The sequence below is a fragment of the Lepisosteus oculatus genome, chromosome 12, assembly GCF_040954835.1.
Source record: "Lepisosteus oculatus isolate fLepOcu1 chromosome 12, fLepOcu1.hap2, whole genome shotgun sequence".
In the NCBI taxonomy this organism is placed as follows: Eukaryota; Metazoa; Chordata; class Actinopteri; order Semionotiformes; family Lepisosteidae; genus Lepisosteus; species Lepisosteus oculatus.
The window spans coordinates 8,473,462-8,498,630 of NC_090707.1; the positions used below are offsets into that span (position 1 = coordinate 8,473,462).

At 36.2% G+C, this 25,169-nt stretch overlaps 1 protein-coding gene across 14 annotated transcripts in view; it reads left to right on the forward strand.

The window, feature by feature from the left end:
- ikzf2 (IKAROS family zinc finger 2) overlaps nucleotides 1-25,169 on the forward strand; it is a 60,149-nt gene that overhangs the window by 3,056 nt on the left and 31,924 nt on the right. For 2 of the 14 annotated variants that reach the window (XM_015358582.2, XM_015358594.2), the window contains exons 2-3: nucleotides 5,982-6,053; nucleotides 18,533-18,581. Coding sequence is in view for 10 of the 14 variants with exons in the window: in XM_015358594.2 (XP_015214080.2) it covers nucleotides 18,548-18,581 (34 nt within the window). In the remaining 4 variants the exon portion in view is untranslated. Of the gene's footprint in view, nucleotides 1-5,981; nucleotides 6,054-10,498; nucleotides 10,798-11,062; nucleotides 11,634-11,658; nucleotides 11,945-11,969; nucleotides 12,260-12,310; nucleotides 13,527-13,547; nucleotides 15,152-15,582; nucleotides 15,738-18,532; nucleotides 18,582-25,169 lie in introns of those variants that run through there. The other 12 variants (XM_069196442.1, XM_069196444.1, XM_069196443.1 and 9 more) reach the window with 12 other exon arrangements.

Here is a 25,169-nt window from a genome sequence, read left to right on the forward strand (position 1 = left end):
CAGAGCTGGAATTGGAACATGAAAACAAGAAGACAAGCTATAAAAATACTAATCACACAGAGCAGTGGAGAATGATGCTTGATGGACTAGTGTCACAATGGCTTTGAGGTGTTCTCATACTAAACTAAAAAGAATTGGAGAAGAGGAAGGATATCAAAAAGGCAATTCTACAAGAATTAGTCAGGCACTATTAAATTTATTCTTCTTTTGTAGTCTTTTGAATTGAATGTGTCTGTAGCAAAATAACATCAACTTCAATGCATTTTGAATGTGTGTGATTATCAGAGAAGCAATAGACATTTCCTTCCATTCTAATAGATTTGTAAACATGCGTGGCGCATTATAAATTTCTCCCAGATATATGCCTCTAGGTCTTTTTTAGGTAGGAACTTTCTTACAAATACTGACCTACAGTAGCCCACTTACTGCGTCCTCAGCATAATTCTCTGTTCTTGTTCCCCTGTGTTTGTACAAGGTCCCCAGCACCTGAAGGTGTTGTACGTGCCTTAACTTTAACTTGGCATCCATGCTAGTGATGGACTGCAGGCTCTAGTCTTTGATGTGATACACCGACTGTCTCCACATCAACACTACCACTGGAACAGAAAAAGAGCTCTGGCTTCTTGGTGTCAAGTGCTCTGATAAAGGTCTTCTTTCCAGCAGCCTCATCAATGAATCCTCTCTCTTTTCTTCTTTTCTTACTACTTGTGCTTACACCTTAACACAGAGGTTTTTAAGTGCTATGGTAACTGTAATACATGTAACAAATACATATTTCTTTTTTAAAATACCATGCAGGAGAAACTGTACCTGGAATGTACTGTATATAGATAAAAACAAATATGTTTTTTTTCTATGAAAAATTAGGTGAAATGTCATATTGATTTACTTTATGTACATGGAAAATAGATATGCAATTACTCATATTTACAATGATATCATAAATAGTTGTTCTGTAATTGACGTCAGGGTATACACCACTGTAAAAGACATTTAGCATTGCCCAGCTCTTTTTTCAACACTTAATCTGGATAGATCTGTATTTGTAGTACAAAAAGTAGCCATTTAGCTTTACAGGTGCATAAAGAAGACAGCATCCTGCTAATGAAGAGGAACACCTCACAATCAATCAGTCTGATCTGATGGTAAATGTGATGAATACTCATGACGCTTTTGTTATAATAGTAGAAAACACTACCGGAAGCTTTGAGTAAATTGTCAAACTCCTGATTATGTCCAAGGTAACCAAAGACATTTACATAGAAGTGTATTTACTCTGTAGTTTATATTCCATTACAAAATTAACCAATAATTACACTTATACACAATACCATAGTAATATACAGTAGTTAGTACTTATTATTAGTTATTATTAATATTTGTATACTTAGAGCTTGAAGTGTTCGGCGTTTATTTTCAAGAAACACACCTTCCCTGTGAACCGATTACAGTACTGCTTTTTAAGCAATATGTGTGGCTCAATTAGGAAGGAAGTCTGTAAATATGCACCACATGCATTTCAGAAAACTAATTAAAATCTTATATCCAACAAATTGGAGTTTTGAATAACGTTCAAGTACATGGCTTTATGTATGCTGAAATAAATGTCAGCATAAATTGTACAACACTTCATAAAAATAATCAAAAGCTCAAAAATACACTAAATTAAGTGACTAGAAGAATATAAGGAGTGATCAGTACCTCCTGTCACTCATGTTCCTGTTACAAAAAAAGGGATATTTGACCAGCAGTTCAATCAATACCCAAAGCAAACCTTTTTTCAGAATTGTTTAACTGTTGTGCTTTTGTTTCATTATCAAACCAAATTTTCAAATCAAACCAAATCACTTAGCAATAATTTTGAATGAGTTTCGCATTAAACAACAATAAAAACAAACGCCCCTGTATACTTAAAGAGCAAGTGTATATTTAATATTATATTTAATGTTAAAGGTCACCAAGGATTTTATTAAGATTATGTCCAAAAAATATGGAATGTTTATTTTTCCCCAACCTTGAAATATACATTGATTTGTTCCATAAAAGATTAGTTTTTCCATAAAAAAATTTAAAAAATGCAAAATGAAACAAAACCAAAGAGTAGCACATGTTAAAGAAAGCCAAAAGCATTGACATTGGATGATGGGGTTGTAAGTAAGTACTGTAGCTCATCACACAATGGGAGTCTACTGATGTCTGCTGAGTTTCAATAACATCACTGAAATAAGCCATTGTTCATAAAATTGTCTTTAACCTGATTAGCTAGATAACCTCTAGTGCGTATTTTTCTCTCCTGTAGTATGTCATATATCTGTGTGCCACAGCATGTTTTTTTGGTATTGTTGTAAAATAAACAGGCTTAACAAAGACAATTCCCTCTCTGTCCAGGGCTTCCTCAACCTTCCACATAGCCACAAGAGGGATTTCTGTTCAATTCAAAGATCACATCACAGTAGATGAATTTCAAGAGCTTCCTGTCTGAACCACTGCTGAGCTCTATTGTAGACCCAGCATTTTTATGTGCTGTGAGTTATAAGCATGAAGAGCCAGGGGCAGCTGTTCTTCAGATACAGTGCAAGAGATTGAATAAGGTGATACTGTATACATAATCACAAAGTTCCTAAAATCACTTAGTAAGAACATATATTTTTTCATATACTGCAGTTACATCTGAAGATGGTTCACTGAACAATTGAGCAACTGTTGCAATTAACTTTCATCACTGTACTGAAATTAAACTGAACCTGTTCAATCTGTTTTTTTTTCAGATATGTATAGTATAATACATCAAAATACTGTACATATATGCACATTTCCAGATTATATATAGATCACCTTTTTTAAAGACTTGTGTGCATTGAGAAAAGTGTATTATCATTTACCAAAACCTAGTGGGAAGTTTTAAAATCTTTGCTTGATAAGTTAATTTTTCATATAAAAATAAACGTTTGTTGTATTATATTGTTATGATTCCTAGATTGTGTGAATTATTAAAGACTACCTGCCATAGTATATGCATTTTCACAATAGCTGTAAATATTGAGAAAAAAATGACCATAACACTAAAAAGATGTCTGTGGAGATCAAGTAGATCTGCAATTAAATATGAAATATATGTGATCTTGGAATCTTGTTTCTTTATTTGCTACATCTTGTTCACATGGCTCAAGCAATATATGTCACAGACTGCTTATATTTTAATATTCTATATTATTTATTAATTACATCAGTTATGTAAGAATCAGTTATCTGCAATCCTGCAATGGCTACGAAGGAATAAATATCTAATGGCAGAATGTGTATCATGCAATTACTGCACAAGTAAACATTGTTAACGGTACATTAATGGTTAATGCAAGTTAATTTTATGGAAAAGCCATAGGAATAGAAATGTTGGAAATAAAAAGAAAGCTTATGTCTTATTCAAAGCTGTTTATTTGATATTTTCTTTTGTTTAGGAAAATAGGTCTGCTATTTTTAACTATTTACAGGTGCAAAATTGAGTGAAGAAGGAAAAAAATAATTTGCTTGTTTTTCTCCTTGGTGTAAATAAAGTGGTTTAGTAGTTTGTTTTTTTCTCCTATAGTACTGAAAGCCTAGAAACCCTTCTGACCTTTTCACTGTAACAGGTTTCACACAGGGCAGTGCACTCTGCAGAACATTCATGGAAAATGCTTTTTCTGTACCTATACATCTCTGCACGCGTTTGCTGCCTGCAAGCGAAGCAAAGCTGATACTGTGGTAAGGGAAGCTCTAGACAAGGGCCTTTGACCTGTGCAAAATGCATAGAACTGTGTGTATGAAGTCAGGCACCTGCTGACCTCTGCATGTTAGATGAAGCTGAATGTTAAACCCTTTTATGCAGTGGTTAAAGAATACCCCCCGAGACTGTAAGAACACCACAGACTCCTGGGTCTCCACACGCCATGACTTGACTGTCTCAGCAGTAATTCTGTGGATGGAGAATCCGAATTCTTGCCGAGCACAACCTCAATATGAATGTTTTTTTCAAAACACATTTTATTGTTCTCCTGTTAGCTGTTGTACAACAGGGTTTCACGTTAATAGACATTTGATAATGCTGGTACAATTGAAACATAAAGCTAAAATAAAGCACAGAACATTGGGTTGTTTTAAATTCCCTGGCTATCCGTGACAATATCATATCAATTTTCATTTTTTATGTTGCAGAGTCAAAGATAAAACATATCAAAATTAAAAATTGTACTTTCACAAGAAAATGGAACTATAAAATTGAGGTAATGTTCATCTCTTTAGTGTTTGCAAAATTATGTCTATTTATTTTGTCCTGTTTGAGTGATTTAGATATTTATATCACTGTGAAAATGAATTTCTGAGATGCTGGGCAGTGATGACGGTGCCCTGAGATACACAGTTCTCCACGTTATAACTACAGCTAAATATGGACAAAGAAATAATAGCACATTGCAGCATACAGCAATTGCAGCTTTCCAGCAATGTTTCTTGCCATTTCATTCCTAACCTTTCCATGTCCCCTTTCCGTGCTGTAAACACGTTTTAGCCCTAACTACTGTCGTGGTTTGGATAATTGGTGAAACCTTGTTTAAAAAGCGTAAAATCCTTTAAGATTTAAGAGAGTGCGACAAGCGTTTAGTTAAAATAAAACAATGAGTAAACTCATCTGTCATGATGACCCAAAAGATTATATAATATTACAGCTACAGTGCTAGTACTGTAACAGATTGCAGAGCGGTTTCAACACGCATCATTTCCTTTTTCCTAAATCGTGTCGAGATGTATATTTCAATGGAAAGCATGCATGCTATGAAAAGGATCTCTGGTTTGGCGTAGGAGGGAAGACTAACACCTTAAAGGCTGCCCAGGTGGCTTTTGTAGGGTTAATGCCTCTCAGTACAGTTGTATGGAAAAACCCTGTGCAGCCCTGAAGAGAGAAACCACAGTGCACTGTTGCTGCTGGTGCTAGTGGTGAGGAGGGAGGGAGAGAGGGAGGGAGGGGGCTTGTAACGGTTTTCCTTCACCTTCAAACAGAGTCATGTCTCTGCAATCAACAGCTTACAGTGGAAACTTCTTCACTTGAAAGAGAATGCTCTCTGCAAATGAGTCCTGTCAATAGTGATCACTGCTTTGATCGTCCAAATTCACGACATATTCAGGGGCAAAGCAGTGTGCGTGTGTGTGTGGATCCACCCAGCTCCGCTGGGAGATGTGTCTGTCAGTCGGCTGGGAGATTCCAGCACTTCGAGTCACAGAAGAGCCATGAACCAAAAGGAAAGAGAAAAGGGCAGCGGTCTGAAAATCTTGTCATCTGCGCCATGTTAGACAAAAACTCACTTAGTCTTATCGGGACAATTTAAATACTGTAGAAGTAGAAGGGATTTCCTGAGATTCCCAAGAGGAGTCCTAAGGGAATCCAGCCATACAGCTCATCCAGAAAGGGTATTTCCCAATCAAACCTCCCCACCTCCCACCACTGTTTCTTCTTTGTGATTGGACCTTTTTAGGAACTTTTGCGCTGACATCTTTGCCACTGTATTCTAGTTTTGCTTTGGAATGAGTAAGGACTGGATGAAAAGGTTTGCACTCTCTTCTTTGTCTTTAGTTTACTGACGTGCAGCACAATTTTCAAATCAATACGAGTATAGTGTATCGCATTATCTCTATTTACCTGATTAACAAGCCTTCAAATAAGTGCCTTCAAATAAATGTATTTTGTTTTTCAATGAATTTTTCAAATATGTAATAATAGGGCCACTCTGATATTTTTGAACCTGAGAACGGGCTTTGTTCTTAAGAACAATCTTTAAAAAAAAATCTTTCAATTTCAGAGTAACAAGTACCATCGATATTTTATCGTGAACATGGAATGTGCTGTTGCAATTACTTCATCATCTGATAATAAGGTTCCACTTCAAATAGTAAGCACTAAAGCTTTGTGGCGTTAACTATAAGAAACACTTACATTTTTATTTTTATAACAGAGTCCAAGAATCTTGAGGTAAGGACATCTGAAGAAAAATATAAACCCAACAAGGAGAAAACTCAGCCACAAGGTAATAAATTCTACTCCTAAAATATTTGGCTAAAGCAAGCTGATGGAAAATGCTAAATAGTATTAGGTTATTGAAAAGAAGTAGACCTATAAAATATTTTGACTGCTACAGTATATCAGAACACAACTCTAAGTAATTGCAAAAAAAAGTTGAAGAATTAGTTAACCCCGACTCCTGGAATTTTTCATTTAGTGTTTTATGTTGTTTAAAATGAATTCACTGAAGCTCCGTTGATCATCAAAATTTAAATACAGCTGTTGAAATGCCTTCTAAAAAATCACTAGCAACAGACTTTGAATTCTTCTCATTTTTCCTGGTTTGGGCTTTATTGATTTTATTGAAAATAAATGTAGTTTTGCTCAACACATTAGTACTGCATTCTGCATTCTTTTTACATCCTGTTTTAATCCACGCCTGAGTTACTTTGCTTGTGTACTGCATTGTGCACCTGCAATGAATGTGTTGGGTAAATGGACAGATACATTAATAATCAAACATTCTATTGCATTTTAGCAATTCAATCCAGTGATCACTGGGTAAAAGATCCAGCTGTTACAAAGTACCACATGTATGTCTTTTGGATCCCATAACTTAACATTTGAATTAGACTTCAATATAATGTGACAAATTCTAATCAGCATACTTAGAATATTTAGTAACTCTTTATACCACAGGTACTTTGTATTCACTTTAATAGTTCCACCATAACAAGACTTATTCATTACCTTTATTGTGAACAAAATTCTATGCTCATGGTTTATCGTACTATAAGGTTACTGTATATTGAGCAACCTGTAATTTTGTTGTTCATATGCTACGTATAATACAGTCTTTAACTTCTGTTTCGCACAATATTTATGAAGAAATACATTTCTAACTCCAAACAGATGTGCCTCGGCTATCATGTTCATTTACACATTTCTTACATTTCTGTTAGAAACTACAGTATATTGTCTGAAATGTTTTTCAGTGTACGTGGCTGGTAAATACAGTATGTGCTCTATAAAGTACATCTATAGATATTACAATTAAAATCTACTTATACTATAATATTTACCACTTTTCTTTTATGGTTGTTGCTTGTTTTTCCATACTTATAAAAAACATTTAAAAACAAATAAAGTTTTATTTTATAAATTGATCATCATATATCATACTGTACTGTATAATTCATTTCTATTGAGTATACAGTACGTACCTTCTAGAGGGTAGTTCAAGGAGCTCTGATCTTTAATACTGTACGTACCAGGCCATTGCTATTCAGACTGCTGATGGTCTATGTAGAGAGTACTCATTCAAATAGACTATAATTACATAAATATTTATTTAAGATACAGTAACTCTTCCATAGATCAATTTCTCTGGTTCAATCCTTCATTGTGTGCAAGAGCTGATGACACAATGACTGCTTTTTATTTTTTTTTTATTTAACTATTCAGTTGATTTGCTTGTTATGTCAGAAAACTAATTTGTTTTTCAAAACCTCCTGAACTCTTAATTTGAAATAGAAATGTTATTTTAATTTCCTGTATGCGGGAACATACAGTATCTCTTTAACAACGTGCTACAGTAAAATACAAGAAAGTAAAATTCTTCTTTGCAAAAGGCAAAGGGTTTACCCCTTTATAACCAGACGCACATTCTTTTATCGTTCACTATGATTTGAAACCAGACATTTTTTTTTTACTTGGAGGGTTACAATAAGTAAGAAAGTCAGCAACATAACCAGAATAATGTCAGTTTTATCTCACTTCACTACTACCCTGTACATCATGTCCCTAAAACAGTGACACAGATTCAAGTGGAACTCAGATCTTGAAGATTGTAGCTTGTCATTCAATGGAACTGGCTCAGCTGTTGTCATTTGTGCCCGCATCTAATGAGTCATTATTTAAAAAAAAAACATTTTTTCAGCTGTTATTCAAAGGATGATTACTGCACATAGAAATGCGGTGATCTGAACACAAACATTTCCTACCAGGTGGTCAGCACACATGGTCGTGTGCTACTTACGACAAGGTCTTACAGCTCTTCAAATGACATGATTGAGCTACTTTATGTCCCAACTCTAAAAAGCCTCCTGCATGGTTCCAAATAGAAAAAGTTTTAAAAACCTCACAGATGTCACACAAATAGATACACCAAGAGCACAGGAAAAGACCCACAGAAGCACTCCCCTTCTGTGTTTTTCACTGTGGCTATGAGGCACTCCTCAGTAAAGCCTGTTTTCTTTTTAAAAAGGCAAATCTTTGATTGGAATATGACAACCTCGGGAAAGACTGATGACCCAACTCCCATTTATCCAGGTACCCTTCTTATGACATCTGTGCCTGCCAGGAGTGTAAAGGAATTGCATGGAGGCCACACACACCCGGCTTGGTTGTGCACTAGAATTGGGGTAAAAACCTTTCTTTCCCCACCCCAGCTTCTTCAGTGCTTGAATTTCCGTAGTTAATCAGCAACTGAGCTAAAAAGAAAAAGTATAAAAGAATGTTTGACACCTAGGTTCTATTCTGTTAAATAGAGACCTGCTAAAGAGTGCACATCCTTAATTATGATTTAGGCATCATGGGTAGTTCCTGTCATATAAGCGAAAGGATTTTCCTATCATAGAACTGACGTTACTTTCTGGTAGAAATTTAGTTTCTTCCCTTAAATGTGGGTGTAGCACCCAAATGGGTCAACTGAAGAATATGACACGTAGGCCTGTAACCACAAGAGGGAGCCAAAGACACAAACTGAGAGGGGGGGTGTCATTGCATAGTCCTTGTAAAAGGGTTTGCAAGACAATCTAAACTCGTCAGGAACTGCTTTCGGAAGGATTTCCTCTTTTTTCCTTCTAAAAAGCTTTTTTAAATACTATGTTCTTCACAAAAGTAGTTATTTTTGACTATGTAAACCTCTACCGTTTGCCTCAACTAATATTTCAGCATAGATGAAATTTACTGTCCCTGACTTTGTGAAAGGTTTGGTGCAGTATGTTGTGGTCTATCTGCTTCGTTCACATTTTCAGCGACTAGAAATTACCTATGCCCCTTTTCAGTATATTTTTGGAAGTGGGGGCAAGTTCATCCTTCTCCATCAGCTTGACACGCAAAGCTGATATACTGTATATACTGTCATTGTACTTGTCATATTCCAAGATCATCATCTGTTCCCCTGCTTCTCTCTCTGATCACGATCTAGAATAAAATCCAGAAAAATAACATTGGATTATTACCCTCTTGAAATAATCGTTTGCCGAAATTAGATTTAGGTACATAAAACTTACAACCTTACAGGTGACCCTTAATGAACATTTTATAAAGACTTAACAAATGTAAACTTTTCAATTTTTTTTAATGTTCCAGGATCCAGATCCATTTTTTGTCATTCGTTTTTTTGTCCACGTAAGGCTGCATTTCATTCCAAGTAAATGTCATGAAAATTTACAACAAAAGACTTATAAGTAATAAGTAAATGATTTAATAAGTAAATTATTTACGGTGATCTCCTGTACAAATCCTGCTAAATGACCACTACAGGCCACCCATCATAGTGCTTAGATTTGAGCTGTTATAAATATGTGTGGGGTTTTTTCTCTGTTTCTCTAATATGTGATTATTTTTAGTTTTTATTTTTCACATGGAAGACAGGAATGTTTAATCTCCTTTACAATTTCTGACAGATTGAATGGGTATATTTCCCTTGTAACCTATCAATCCAGCAAAAAAGAAACCAGTTTATACTATATATTAACCACATGTTTTTTCAGTACTGTATATTGCATGTGGGCACTCGCAAATTTATAATAATTAAGAATCATAGTTACAAATACATTAGTTTGTAGCTGAACAAAATGTAATAGCAAAATCAGCTGTGTATGGTTTGAAGAAATCATAGGACGCTGTGGTCATTGTTTTTAACACTCTAGAACTGCAATATAATTAAGTAATATAGGAGAGCACAAATAAGTAACTTGGATTTTAAAATAGTAATGAGAGCACAGAGAGGAAATAATGGACTGAGAATTCTTAAATTGCGTTTTTCTTTTTTTTTATTTGTGATGGTCATTACATAGAAGGTGGCATCATGCGTTAACTCCTTACAGTAGAAATGATTTGTGCACAATATCAGTTTTAAAAAACAATTCAAATAATTTAATTTCTTGCTCTTTCTTGAACAGTGGCTAGAGATGTATGATGATGCTTGTGCATTATCGAATGCACCCTGAGTAAGAACTACAGTAAATACAGTAAAATGAGTAATCTTAATAAAGTTGTAGAAATTCCATTGCATGAATTGCAGCGCATCAAGCATCGGTTTGTTTTTGCGTTATTCAACTTGTGGTTTTCCGTGTCTTTCTAAAAAAAAAAAAACATGCATACAGACTCGCTGCTGTATGACCGCTCTTGTCTTTCAAATAATAATTGTTGTCAAACAGCATAAAACACGCGTATCGTGTATTTCTAGTCTCGGCTGTGAAGTCCTGTCTGTAATCGATTGCCGAGTACACGACGGCCGCTCTGGGGGATCCGTTTCTCTGCGTTAGACCAGTTTCCCAGAATAGCCACTGCTCGTTCGCCTGCCTGGCTTGGAAGAAGATGGAGGAAGTGCAAACAGGATTAACTATTGTTATAGATGTGTTATCTTTCAAAAAATAGTTTTCTTTTGTGCAACAACAGTAAAAAAAAAAAGGAAACTGGCGCAATGTCTAGATCTAAAGCAAAGGTAATGGGACTGTTTCACCTCCTGCCTTGTTAAGGTAAAAAAAAAGAATATAACAGCGTTATAACAATATATTCCAGGAGGTATCTGTCTTAAATGAAATACTCCAGCGTTAACAATGGTGCAGAATTTACAGGACAACACAACCTTTCTGCTGTCACTCTGATCAGTCACATCGCGAAAGAGTCTTGCATCACCAAGACTGAATTTCGCTTGTGACATGTCGCCTCGCTAATCGTCGATCGTCACACTTGTTGCTGACCCGTAGAAAGAGGTACCGATATGCCTTAGGACCCGGGATCGTGTTGTAGAGTAAGACGCAAAAGTTGTGCTATTGCATCGGTTCACCGTTGCTAATATGAGGTCGTATGCGTCCGGCTTGTCATTCCTAATCAATCAGTTAAACCGGTGCTATCGGCGGGCTAATTTCTACAGCACATCCACATATCCCAGAGCTTTAAGCACTGACGTATGTCGAGCGCTGATGCATACTGTACAGTACGTTCAGTGGGAATGGAGACGCGATACAAGTGAAGATATCGCTGTCTGAGTGGGTCCAAAAATCTGTCTATTTGTGATCTGGGGCCACAGAACCCAAGAACTTAGCCTTGACTCGTTGGCTTCAGTTTTAACATATAGGCTGCTCCCCTTTTCTTTTTCTGGGCTGATTCCTTAGAAACCGGTGGATCCTGTTTTTCCTTGGTTAATCGCTTTCTTATGCACAGCTGCGAATGAACTTTCCTTCTCCTATTTAATAGCATCCCTTAAAAGTTCGTTTTCTGTCTTCTTCTTCCTCCTCCGTGCGTCTATGACATGATTTATTCGTACAAGTCTAATCTCAGGGGGAAAAAAAAGGACACCCAACTTCTACAGGTGCGGTGAACGGACAGAGCTTTTTCAGGTTTTCGGGTACAGTGGAAATGTTGACAGGCTAGTTTAGTTCGGAGGAAGTAACCTAAAAGATTTTGTTGAGGTGTTTTCTGTTACTGTGCACTTAACCATTTAATTGGTGAACAGGCTCTCTTCCTGTTCCTTCTGACGCATGTGGTACTTTGCCAGAGTTTAAAGAAAGCTTCATTTTTTTTTTCTTCAAAGATTTTCAAGCAGGAAAAACATATAAAGAAGACTTCCAGTCGTTTAAACAGATGCCTCTTCTATGAGCTGGTAGCCGCGTTCCCCCTGTTGTGCGTTTTTTTTAACTCATTTAAATACATGATTATAATTTTCATATTAGGATCATCAGTAGTAATTTACAAGGGAGGGGGCGTGTTGTCATTGTTTCCTTTGGGGGGGTTATCGTTGAACAACTCGGGAAACGAGGCGGGGTGAAAGTTTTTTAATTTTTTTTTTCTTATTGAGAATAGCAAGAAAAAACGAAGCAATCTTACCTGCCTACTCAAATAAACAGAAATCGGAACTTTTCAGAGGGGACAGACTACAGCTTTTAACCTGGGACCTGTTCGTTCTGACTCGAAGAACTGACGTTGCTTTTTTTAAAAGTAAGTAGAAGGCAAATCCCAGACAACGCGTTATCTTCAGGGCTCTGGTCAGAGGCTGACAGTCAGGCTAATCCCGACAGAGCTACGCAGCAAGAAAGATATCCTTAACCTGTTGATTTACTTGGTGCAGTTTCGTGTGTTACCGTTTTTAAGGAATTATCAATTGTTACGTGTGAAGTATCAGCAGAGGATTTTCTACCAATGAAATTATCTCAAGTATTTTCGGTACTGTATGTGGTGGCATCTAGGGTCATGACTCTGCTTATAGTTAAAAAAAACAAAGGCGAATAGTAGTACCAGATGGAGATTGTATATATTTATTATGCGTTTGAACAGCCCAAGGGTATAGGCTATGTTGATAGACTCAGGTCTGAGAGGCAGTTGTGCTTGCCAGCATACAGTGACTGAGCTAACTGATGATAATGTACGTGGGCACTCTGTTTGTAGAAACCGATGCCTAGAGACAAGAACTAGGCAAGAGCTGCTCTGCCTCCTCAGTCCTCTCTTTTCGGACATGTTATTTTGTGACAGTTTTATTTTATTTACAGGAACTCTTTTTGTGGAAATTCTCCCAGAAAAATGTTGGTCCCTCGACAAACTCGGAACACGTACACAATACGCAATATGTTAGGCAAGAGCCGAGTTTGGATGGTTTTAAGTGACGTTTTACAGGATGGCGCGTTGATAAAAAAAAAAAAAGAAACAAGCTGTTCAGGATTTATCATGAAGCAAGTCCAGTAGTGTATTAATTTGTTAATACTTCTAGAAATCCATTGCTAGTATAGTAGGTGTTGTTACTGTTGTTGAAATCACGACTTTAAACATTGTCTTTGAAGAGTTTTTTTAGCTTTTTGGTTGCGAGCGTACCATTTTTAATTTGGCTATTTTGGAAAACCATTTGAAAGTACAGTACATACTTAAATATTTAACATTATACTAGAATTTGTTGATTTCACTGAAGCAAAGGCTGCTTAATCTTTTCACCAGCATGCTCATTTGTTACAGTGTGAGTGTATGTTTCTGTGCTGTGCACCTGTTAGCTGGTACAATTTGTGTGTGTGGGGTTCGTGCTGTGTTACTATGGATATTCACAATCTGATTTACAAACTCTTTTGTTATTAAAGGGCTGAACGGTATGATTCTGGATAGGCAGACGTTTATAAGCCTGGCTTTTAAAAACGTTTTAAAGCTCATGCAAAGTATGCATTTAATACTTAAGATTTCTGAAAACAACAACGAAAGTGGCCATATTTCAAATGTGATTTGTGTAAGTATGCATGTGAAGAACAAAATGGTGCACATATTTTAACACCAAAATGAGCAAAGCAATATTCTAATTCAATCTTTTCACACTTCACAAAAGGTTGTTTGAAACGCTACAAATTAATTCTCCCATTTTGAACTGTTAAACTCGAAAGTAAAATAAATACAGATTTCAGAAGAACAACAGAGGATACAGTGTGTTTGTATAAATTATGACAGACGCAGAGCTAGAATGTTGGGTCCATGAAATTTAAAGCAAAGGATTTCTTCTAGAGCTTAATTGGAAACGATTTCAGTAGGATTGAAACACAACAATTTCCTCTTGATCGTTTTTTAATTTAAATCGCTTCATTGTATGAACTGAGTTAGGAATGAGTACACAGGTAATGCCATACTTTGGATAGATCGCACTATCTTGAGTACACATCTAACACACATTTCAGTCCGTCTTCAGGTGATTTGTCTGTCATCACAAGAAGAGGAAATGATTTTTGTGTTTCCCACCCCCCAACAGGGTCCAATTTGGTATATCCTTTTATGTCTACCTAATTTGGTAGAAAAGGCTTAAGGCACGTTAAGTGAATCTGTCTGATTGCTCTGGCCAGCCAGGGCTTCTGTTTCTCCAGCAGTTCATAATCGGCATGTGTTGCAAAACTAATGAGTGACCTATGGGTCACAGCAATTTCCAATTTCCTAATGGGCATCCACTCGGGGAAGAGTTATTGTGGGAATCAGAAAGCTAGCAAATGTTTTCCCTGTAATACCTGGCAGAATTAGAGCAAGAGCAGTTTGGGGATCTTGGGGTGGTACCCATATGAGAAGCTTTAGGCATCGAGGTCCCAGATACCCGACTTCATTGATGGGCACTTTTAGTGCTTTTGTGTGCTCCAGTTGTGTCTACGGTAGTGTGTCTAGATTGATAGAAATATATGCTGCTTTTGTTCAGAGGAAAAATTCAAAGAAGCTGAAGTTGTAAACAGAATCTTCTGCCCACGGTTGTTGAACAAAATCCCGTGTAATTCTCACTTTGCAAAAACTTCCGGCTGCAGCAACAAAATACAGCACGTGATTTTTAATTATTATTATTCGATGTATTCTGAACTGCAAAGGAGTGGAATAATATGTTAACCTGTTTTTGATTCTTGGTGGAAATTGCCGGCCCACTTCGCATAGCATCCTATGGAAAGAAAAAAACGTCGTTTCATCCCCACTCACAGAGTGAGGGCCTTTGAGTATAGAGAGCCATGGCATGTGTGTTCACCCTTGACAGTTTCTTCAAGTCACAACACCCATCGTTACTCAAAGGCAAACCTGAAAGATTGAATCAGTTCAGAGGACGAAATGTTAATGGCTTCCAGATCATTTCTGCTTTCTCGTGCCTTATTCAATAGTAATCCTCTTGGATTTCCTGCAAAGAGAAGGCCAAACGTTACAGTACATCCACGATTCTGCGGCAATCTTACAATCTTGTTTTTCCATCAGGAATACAGTCTCAAAGCCGGCAGCATTAATATTTAAAATAGAATTTGCAAGGTCATCAGCTTTCATCATCCTTTTTGATTGGTCTACTGTATCTGAAGTAAATAGTCAGTGTCTCCTTCCCTTGTTCAATCAAAACTTCCTCCACAGGTGAGTTGTTCCTGCCAGGTCCCATATAATAGTTTATTCGAGTTTTGGTGGTTTTAAATAATGTTCTACAGCATAGTGTTGTAAAAAAAGAAACAGAAAAGAGCAGGATTTATTCTGAAACTGGTCCAATAGGGTGAATATTTGTTCATACTTCTAAGAAATGCTTCACTGTGCTCATGTGAGTACATGTTTAATTGTGAAAAGGCTCATGACATCCTAAAGGAAGTGGGACATTTTACTGATTGATGCATGAAGTCTGTTTTATATTTTTCATTTATGGTTTTTACCAAAGAAAATGTGTCTTTCTTTCTGTGCAGTTACTAAGTGGATGTTTTAACTAAATGTAAAAAATAATCATACAAAAACGTGTTTAGTCCATATTATGCATTGTATGTAATGGCTAACGATTTATTTTGTTTTTACTATTAACAGCAGTTTATTACATGCATAATACATGGAAATTGTTTCCAGACTGACGTATTATTTCATAACATTAGGAAAACATCTGTCAGCATTCAATAAGACCGATTACCTTAATACAGGAGTACAGTATCCATTTGAGTGGGATTGCTGTAAGTGCTTCAAGGTAAATACCATATTATTGTTGCTCCTCCCTTACTGAAATGGTTTTAGTGAAGTGAAGAAAGAAAAACATGATGTGTTTGACTACTTTTGGCCCAGCTAAAATTAATGACTTCGATGTCCGCTCTTCCTATCGTTGAGAAACAGAATTAACCAAATATTGGATTGTTCATCCCCTCACAGGGAACACAAGCTGGGTTAATTTGCTGTGAGATGGGTTCGTTTTACCCCACCAATGATGAGTTATCGCGATTGCAATCCTACTGAGTATAAGAGAACCGCAGGTTCAGACATTTGGTGTCTGTGCTTGGCTGAGGAGCCAATGGTGCAAAGCCACCATCTGTGGGATTATGACTGAATGCCTGTAAAGGAGAATTCCCCTTAAAAGAGGGTGATTTAACGAGACAGGTTTATTTAAGGGAAATTGTATTGATGGAGCAATAAAGGACAGAGCGCTGAAGTCACACATTTGGGTGATTGGCGGTTCAGAGCCTTTATCTCTTTGCTGTTTGGTTGAGTGTGTTGAAACATGTTAAACCAAGAGGTGAAACTGTTGGTGCACTTGTCAGTTTTGACATTAATGTCCAGAGTGGGAGGATACCTTAACTAGCCAGTCAGTGTGATCCGAATCTATTTACCTGTAAAACAGGAATACTATATTTTCAATTTCTGAAGAAAAAGAAAACGAAGAGGACAGGATTTTTTTTTTTTACCTGTAATGGAAAACAAGTTTTTTTTGTAACAAATATTTACATTCAGCCAAGTTTTCCAAGGTTGCCTGGGATTAAAATTGATTATGTTTACGCTGTTTTATAGCCTTAGGTTCCTTCAAGAACACTTAGACTGACCGCCTTCAGAAGAATTCAAAACCAGTTAGTTGAGAATAAATCTGCATTCATAAATATTTTTTTATTTTATTAATTTATTTGTTTGGTTTAGTGAGAAAGTAATTTCAGAAAATATGATGTACATCTTTCTGACTAGGACTCCATTAATGTGTAATATATTTACTGACCAAAAATAAAAACCCAAGGTCCATATGATTTTTTTTTTATTAAAGGTGCTTTAAATACATTGAGGAAGTTGTGTAACTCAGTGCTTAAGTCCTGAGTCTTCAAAGCAAAGTGGTTAATTCGTAGTTCACCAGTACTTTCAGAAAGATTTAATTTTGGTATTTAACCTGCATTAAAAGGACCTGAAACTACGAGGATTCTTACATTCAGTTTAGAATCCTGTTTCCAAAGATATTTAATCTCCCTTAAGAGAGTTTGTCCATTCTTAAATAATGGAGTAAAGTCTCCTTACATTATCCTGTATCCTTTATTTTGTCCATAGTGATGGAACACATGTATTGTAAATAGGATGTTCCTGGAAACTGCTCTAAATTATTATCTGTTGCTATATTCATCATATTGCGAAATGTCTGAGTGTTGATGGTTTTGTATAGTTGTGTTGCACAGGGTAATGCAGTCTTGTGCTCATCCTGTAAACTGGTCTGTAGTTGACAATGAATGAAGAATTACTGTCACTGATGTGAATGTGCAGTATATAGTGTAGTGCAAAGTTTTTAATTGCAAATCTCTTCATTATCTGATATTTTAATGGGCTTAATGTGACTGATTAGCCTAGATTTTATCTTTGTTGCTTCACATATGCAACTTTTAATTACAGCATATTAAAAGTGACATGTCCTTGGATTAAATTTGAGCTGTAATAAAAATGGCATAAAAACAATATGGGTTATTTTTTTAAATGAGACATGGTTATCTAAGCATGATTTATGTGAAGTTACCAGAACTAACAAATCACACCACAGTAGTAGTTAATAATAAAATTGTTCACTTTTATTTGCTTGAAACCTAAAACCCTTTGTCTTAACACCAGTGGAGGTGGAGATTTGGAGATGAAGTACATTAAAAAAACTGTCGACACAATCATCATAGATTTCTTATACACACTATTAATTATTGCTATGAAATCAGTATTATAATTGTATTAATTGTAGAGTTATTAAAAAAATCAGCTCCTTTTCAAATCAGTGACATTCAGATTCCACTGAAGTGAGATTTCAATAGTGAGTTGCTTATCTGATATGTAAGAAACTGCTCAGTAGTGAACGAAAGTGTGGTTAAAATATTTTTTAATAAATACTGTCATGTTGGTAAAATGATGAAAAGTTTGTTTTACTCTTTACTGGGTCATTGGCTTGAAACGTGTTGACAATTAATATTGTCTGCATTCTACTTGATTTTGTTACCTTGACAATTCAGTCATGTCAGGACACTTAACACTGCTGATATCCTATCATACATTATTAATATTTGGAAAGGTTTAAAAAGGTGCAGTGGGATCCTTCTGAATTCTGATTTTAAAATAGTACATTCCTTGATGAAATGCATTCTATTTCTGGTAGAATAATTCTTTTCTTACAGCTGTAGAGCTCTTTTTAGAATCAATTGTCTAGTATAGTGTAGATGGATAAAGTCGCATATTGTACATTTTAATCAGGTTTGACCAAATCTCTGTGAAGATCTAATTTTAAACCTCACTACAGGGAAGAAAGACCAGCCCTTTTGTTTTTAAGAGCCGCTAGTAAACGTTTTTTTAAAATAGTTTAACACATTGCTAAAGCTTTAACAAAGTCCACGTTCCAGCTGAAAGAAATCATTCTTTTGTTTAGGGTTAAATTTGAGAGTACTGTATCTTTAGAAAACACTTCATACTTAATTCACATTATCAAAGATATGACAGATTACAAAATATTTTTTCTAATGAGATTTTTCGCTTTGATTTCTACAGTTCTGATCCCTGACTATGGAAACAGAGGCTACAGATGGCTATCTCGCTAGTAAGTTTAAATTTAATAATCTATATGTAATTTAACTCATGTAATTGGTGGTGGTGGAGGGGAGTCCCCATTACATGTAAAAGCGCTTTGAGTGGAGTGTCCAGAAAAGCGCTATATAAATGTAAGCACTTATTATTATTATTATTATTATTATTATTATTATTATTATTAACTCACTGAACTAAAAGTATATTAGCATGATATTACGTTTAATATCAAAAACACGTGTGAACTTTTAAATTCTGAAATTTTATAAAAATAGATTACATTGGAGATTATATTATGTGGTCTTAGAAATATCCATTCACGTAAAAAAGGAACATATTTTATGGGCTATTCGGTTCTTTACTTGCACAATTATAATGATTAGCTTTCTGCGTTTTAGAATTAAAAGGTTAAGCTTCTGAATGTCTTTGTGATATTCTTATCTTTGTTACATAGAATGATTGTTGCTCATCCAGACTTGATAATGGTGTTGCTAAGATGACCCCTAATTGTAGTGTTTTCCTTTGATATCCGTTGTTGTTACAGCTGTCAGGCACTGTAGACTGAGTGAGTCCTTCATTCATTTACAGATTCATTCATACCACTGGGTCTCAAGCTGCCTGCTAGTATCACAAAACCAAATGAGCTATACATTTTCCTATAAAAAATGAACATTATCAGTTGACAAAGGTTAGGATAAAGCTCAGATATGCTGTTTTCTCATTCCCTTCCTGTTTATATACTGTATATTAATTGATAGGTAGTGACTCCAATTGAACGCCTTTCAGAAATGTTCATGCGACATACTCAGTTCTAATTATACTGTAAATGCAGCATATATGTACAGTAACTGCTGTACGATATTGTGTTTTTTCCTTTGGGTAGAGGGGTTGCTATCTCACACCCCATCTACACTACATGTTTCCTTCTCTGGTTTTCTGTAGGCGCCCAGCATTGTGAAGGTATCAATAAACAGTTTTGATCAGATAATGTTTGTTTGTGAAAACACAAGGGATTTTCCGATTCCTAATAGAAGAATTGACCTGCAGTGCAGGTGGCTTAGACGGAGAAGGAGAGGTTCATTCCAAGAACAGAATCTGTGAGCAGAATGAGTCAGCGAGGACAGAGGCCATCTGTGACTTCTATACAGACTCCAGTTTGGAGATGAGTTTTCTGTTACAGTGTTCTTGAAAATTTTTCATCATGTTAGCTTCAGCATTTAAGAAGAGACCTGGAACGTTCCTGAACAGTCACGTTGCAAAACTCACTGGATAATAAAATCTGACCGGGTTTCCAAGTTCCAAAATTGTGCCTGACAGACAGGGCCCAGTGAAAGAAAGTGACCCCCGTTCAATTTTCAGTGTTGTCCCGAGCTGTGTGTGTTTTAACAGCTTTTAAGACAAAAACGATGCATCACATTAAAACAATGAGCTTATGATTTGCATGTCGGCATACTGTATATTAATATAGATTGCACTAAATAGAATGGTTACAATATGTCCATGGGGTGTCCAGTCTAGGGTATATAAATGTGAAACTTTTGCCACTCAGGTTTTTACATGGATCTTAGAAAAACTCTAATTAAAATTCTGAATTAAAATTAATTGTAAAAAAATGCTGTTGCGGATTTGAAGGATCTTAAGTTCCAGCTCCCTTGTGGGCTGTTTCCCAGTTACCCCGGAAAAAATATTTGGGACTAATTACAGTCGAATTACAGTCAGACGCTTGACTATTATTGTAGCTCTGAATGTCAGAAAAAAGGCTGCTGGAAGACTCTTCTGGCCAAAGGAATCACTTGACATTTAATAACATGTTCGACTCTTGACAGTTAGTTATATGTCCAGGAAAACAATATCCTGTATCATGTTATTTACTACTGTACTTGGTACAGAATGATCACAAAGGGATCACAAAGCCTTCTCTCGTTTGTAACCTTAATGTTCTTCATGTTACTGTTGCTATAGACATGTATACTCTCCCGTAAGCCCTTAGATATCCAAGCCCTGGTTTCAATTCCTCTGCAGAAGAGGTTTCCTGACAACCTTTCGCAGGGCTTTCTTGCTTTTGTGCTAATCCTTCCGTAGAAATACTGTGTGCTTTCCATTGAAGGTGCCACCATTTGGATGTTTTCTGTATAATATGCGTATTGCTCTTCACTGTGTGATTGATAATGAAGATCAAAGACAAAGGTGATAAGTAATTCTGTTTCAATCTCATAGCTAGGTGATAACCCTGGGACTGCTGTCTGATTTATTGTGCAGCTTTAGTGCTTCGATTTTTATGTTTATTTCTGTTTCTAACTTTAATAAGGTAAATGAACTATTCATCTGGTTGAAAATAGTGGCTGCATTTTAGTTACAGAAGAAAAAGATGTATCGTATTTAGATTCAAAAGTGCTATCTTGTGTTTTCCTGTAAAAGTTATAATCTGAAGGGTGGTACTGTACCAGGTGTGAAGAGGTACCACCCTTGCTCTTTGCTTTGCTTTCAGAACCATCAGTTCAGAACGTACAGTACTGAGTTTGCCTTCGGAGCACTAAATCCTGATGATATTTGTATAAGAGGTTCTCTCTTTCCATACGTAGTAAAAAACAGGGTGTCTCAGGGTGTCTTGTTTTTCTAAATTTCATTTCCTTTTTTTTGTTAAGATAAAACAACTCTGAGCTTAAGCTGACACATTAAGATTTTAGTCCATGGGGAGAAGAATGATCTCCTATTAAATATTCACGGATCTAGCCAAAGTCATAGCTTAAAAACAGTTTATGCATTTGCTGACAATAGACTACAGTCTGTGACATTTGCAGAAGTGGATAAAGATGTTAAGTACAGTATGCTTCATTTTAAATTCAGTCAAACAACCTTTCTTGTTTTTTGGTGCAGGATATTTTTCAGTCAGAGTTAATGTGCCAGGGGTACCCTGAATGAATGCATCAAATGAAAAATGAAAACACCTGTAATTCTCACAAATCTTTTATTAGGAATACAAAGTTCCAAAAATAAGCTATGCAGAAGCTTAGTATACTAATACTGTAGGCATGTAGTGTACTGTAGCAGGAATTGTTATATGTGACAACAGGCATTCATGTACAGTATCATTATTGTTATTGTTTGTTTATGTAAAATACATAGAAACCATTACAGTACTGTATGTCTTATAAAATATCCTTAGAAAGGTGTGTTATAGGTTCATAGTATATTCATCTAAGAGATAAAACATTTTTAAAATAGTAATAGTAATAATTGAATACTGAATGAGTTCTGGACAGACACACTTTTTAATTTATTGTACTGTCATGGTATTTGTCATCCTCATTAATTCAACTCATTAACATTCATTTAAGTAATGAGAATGCTGGCCATAAAGATGTTTATTTTTCTCTTAAATCTAAAATATTGAAAATTATTTTATTTTAAAGCCTGTTATGGATAACAACTAGCCAAATGTAGCCAAATATCCAAATTATCTTATATGTTCTTGGGATATGACTTAACAATACAGAGATTATCCTAATAAAAGACAGTCTAACTCCTTAATGTAGCCTTAATAATTCCCAATACCACTGCACTACCCCATTCAAAGCAATGCCATTGTGATACACAGAGCATAATAAACCTTGTGTGGTTTCTTCTGTGCACACATTCTAGCATTGCTAAATGAGACACAGAGCTAAATTTCATCAGACAATACTCTGTTCTAATATTGAGTAAATTGTCATCAGCTTTGATATGGTAACGACCGTCAGGCAGCTTGATGTGATGGCTTTATGTTGGGGGGATGGTCTGTTTTGGCTATTGGCAGCAGATTTATCAAGTGGCTGCAACTGGGTTAAAGAATCTTCACCGTTTATGTTACCAGCTGCAGATACTGCTGTGACTATGTGATCCCTCAGGTGGTCTCTCCATTGTTATTGCACACAGTTGACCAGGTCTAAGTCAATCACAGGTGTTTCCTGTCAGTTGGTGTTGCTGTGGGGGGGGGTTAATGATGTTAATGACAGATCCTGATTGTCTTAGTGACTTGATATTGTGATGTTCATGACAGCAACAATCCCAGAGCATGATCCTTCTGGTGGCATTGTTTTAGGGTGATTTAAACCACTAAACCTGTGTATCTTTTGCACATGCAACCATCCAAATGGGAAAGTGAGCCGTGACATATTCTGTAGCATATTGCAATACTGTATAGTGCTCAAATGCTGTGACCGTTTAGTACTGCAGAATTAATCAATAGTAGTAAAAACACATGCTGCATTTCTGAAGAGTTTCAGTGTAGGCTTTCTTCTGAAATTAGCATAGATGACTCAGGAGATACCATAAATGAAAATACATCTTCAACTCTTCGCAGGTAATCGTGCAAAATGCATCTAGTCTGCGGAAAAACATCAGAAGCACAAATCCTTTTTTTTGTCAGTTCCCTACAGCAGTAGCGTGCGTCCACAGCAGGCATTACCTGCCTGACAACTGAACTGGTCTTTTGTTGTCTGTGTTGTTTTTCTTTCTAAAATCTGAGAACCTCGGGAGAAAAGAATAAAACTGTAGATCTCCACCGTTCGGTTCAGGAGAGGATCTTACTAGTCAGCCTTGTTGAGGTTAGGGACCTACCTGATGAGGGCTGGGAGATTGATTATTGAAATCTGAAGACTCATTGTAACTTCAGTCTTCAGTCATTAAAAAAAAAATCGGAATTTCCTGCAAGGAATGTGCGCTCTATAGACACGCTGAGGGATGGTCAGGAAGAATGACACTTGGTGGGACAGGAAAAACCAGATCCATGATCACTCTTTGTATTTTGAACTTGCGAAGACTAGGTGTTGTTTGTTTGGGGATAACTCCTGAATATTTCAGCGGCTGTGTGTTACGCCCCATTGTCCTGACTAGGCAGCAGCGCTGAGCTGTGGTTAGAGGTTCTGGATGACGCTGCTGTTGTACCTGTGAGCAAGACACTGCAGATGAGCTGTCCAGTAAAGGACCCAGCTACATGAATGGGTGCAGATTTAAGTAGGTTTAAATAAAAGCATCAGCTAGATATGTTAGTAATATTGTAAAGTTTCAGCTCCTGGCTTCTGTCTTCTGTCCCATCTAGCTCTGGGTTTATTCAATGCCAATGACTTTGTATAATAAATTTCACATTTTCTTCCTTCTTATTTAATTAGCAGTTTTAGTGGGAAGCCCTTTACTTTTACCGTACTGGTCTGATATTGGCTGAAATGGACGATACATTTAATTTAGTATATTTTTGTTGATGTAGTGTCCTAGGGCAAAATGCAGTAAACTCATTGGTACCATGACAAGTAACTGCAAGTCGTGAGTGGGTCATTTGCATAGACTTAGCATATTTACAGTGTGATTACATCCACATTCTTCTTGCACAGATTTTTGGAGTACACCAAAAAGTATAGACATTAGGACAGAGCAGTTATTTTCTCAAACATATTCTCAAACATCTGGAGTGCTCACATCAATGTAATAGAAGAAAATCCATTATTAACACTCTAAAAGAGAGTTTAGTCTACCATATATAAAGTTTGATAATATGATGTTTATAGAATATTTACAACAGTGTAGTTGTATAAGTTGTGCATACAAATGAACTACAATTATTGTCCTGGCCAAAAAGTCACATTGATTAATTGTGAAGTTGGATATTAGTAGCATTATTTGATTAGAATTGTTATTAAAGTCTGGACACTTGTGCCAATAGCCTTTTGGTGTGAATGCTAGAAGAAATACTAAATAAGATTTTGGTAAAACTGTGTATACAGTTATATGAACCTTAATAAAGAGGTTTTTACTCTCTGTGCCTTGGAAATCAAAGAGTTTCTAAGTACAATGCTGTGTGAATTATCCAAGTTCATTGTGTATGTTAAGTACATAAAAGTCTCCATCATCTTTTCAAGCTCCTACTACTGACCTCCATAGTGAGTACTAAGCATGAGATGAAAAGAGATTGCTAAAAGTGCTTGAATGACTCAGGATAACACAGTCTGATTCAGTGTTTTCATATCACTCATACGGTCTTTTACAAATGCACCTAAATACAGCAGAACCACAATTTCGGAATTAATACTGACCCCCACATCACCACCACACCCACTGAAGAGAGTGGGAAGAGTCTTGAATTCTCCTAAACACAGCCCAGCTTACAGTCAGTAAATGCATCTAGGGTTCTAGGGATTCTGAGCTCAGCTGTGTGGTCATGGAAAATGAGCTGAGCCGCTGCTACTGAAATCTGGACTGTGACATTGCTGTTGCCAGGGGAGGTCTGTTACCTGAGATTTCCTACATATCCGCTGTCACCCCTTCTGTTCACTGTCAGCGTTTCCAGTCTTACTAATACCAACTTCAATTGACTAAAAACGATAAAGATAATCACAATATAAAAATAATATTGAGAGCATAAGATAAATGGCTGCTTTTAATGTCTGTTAAAAGAGCGCCGTAAAATGCACTAAGGTTTGTAGTCTTTGTTTTAGCAAAGCAGTGCAGTTGAAGCAAAATCTGGGGAATATTCTTTTACTGCCTTAATGGAAGGATGGTGGTTGTCTTTTACTTTAAGGATGCCTATATTGATCAGCAGACAGCAATACAAGAAGGTCCCAAACTA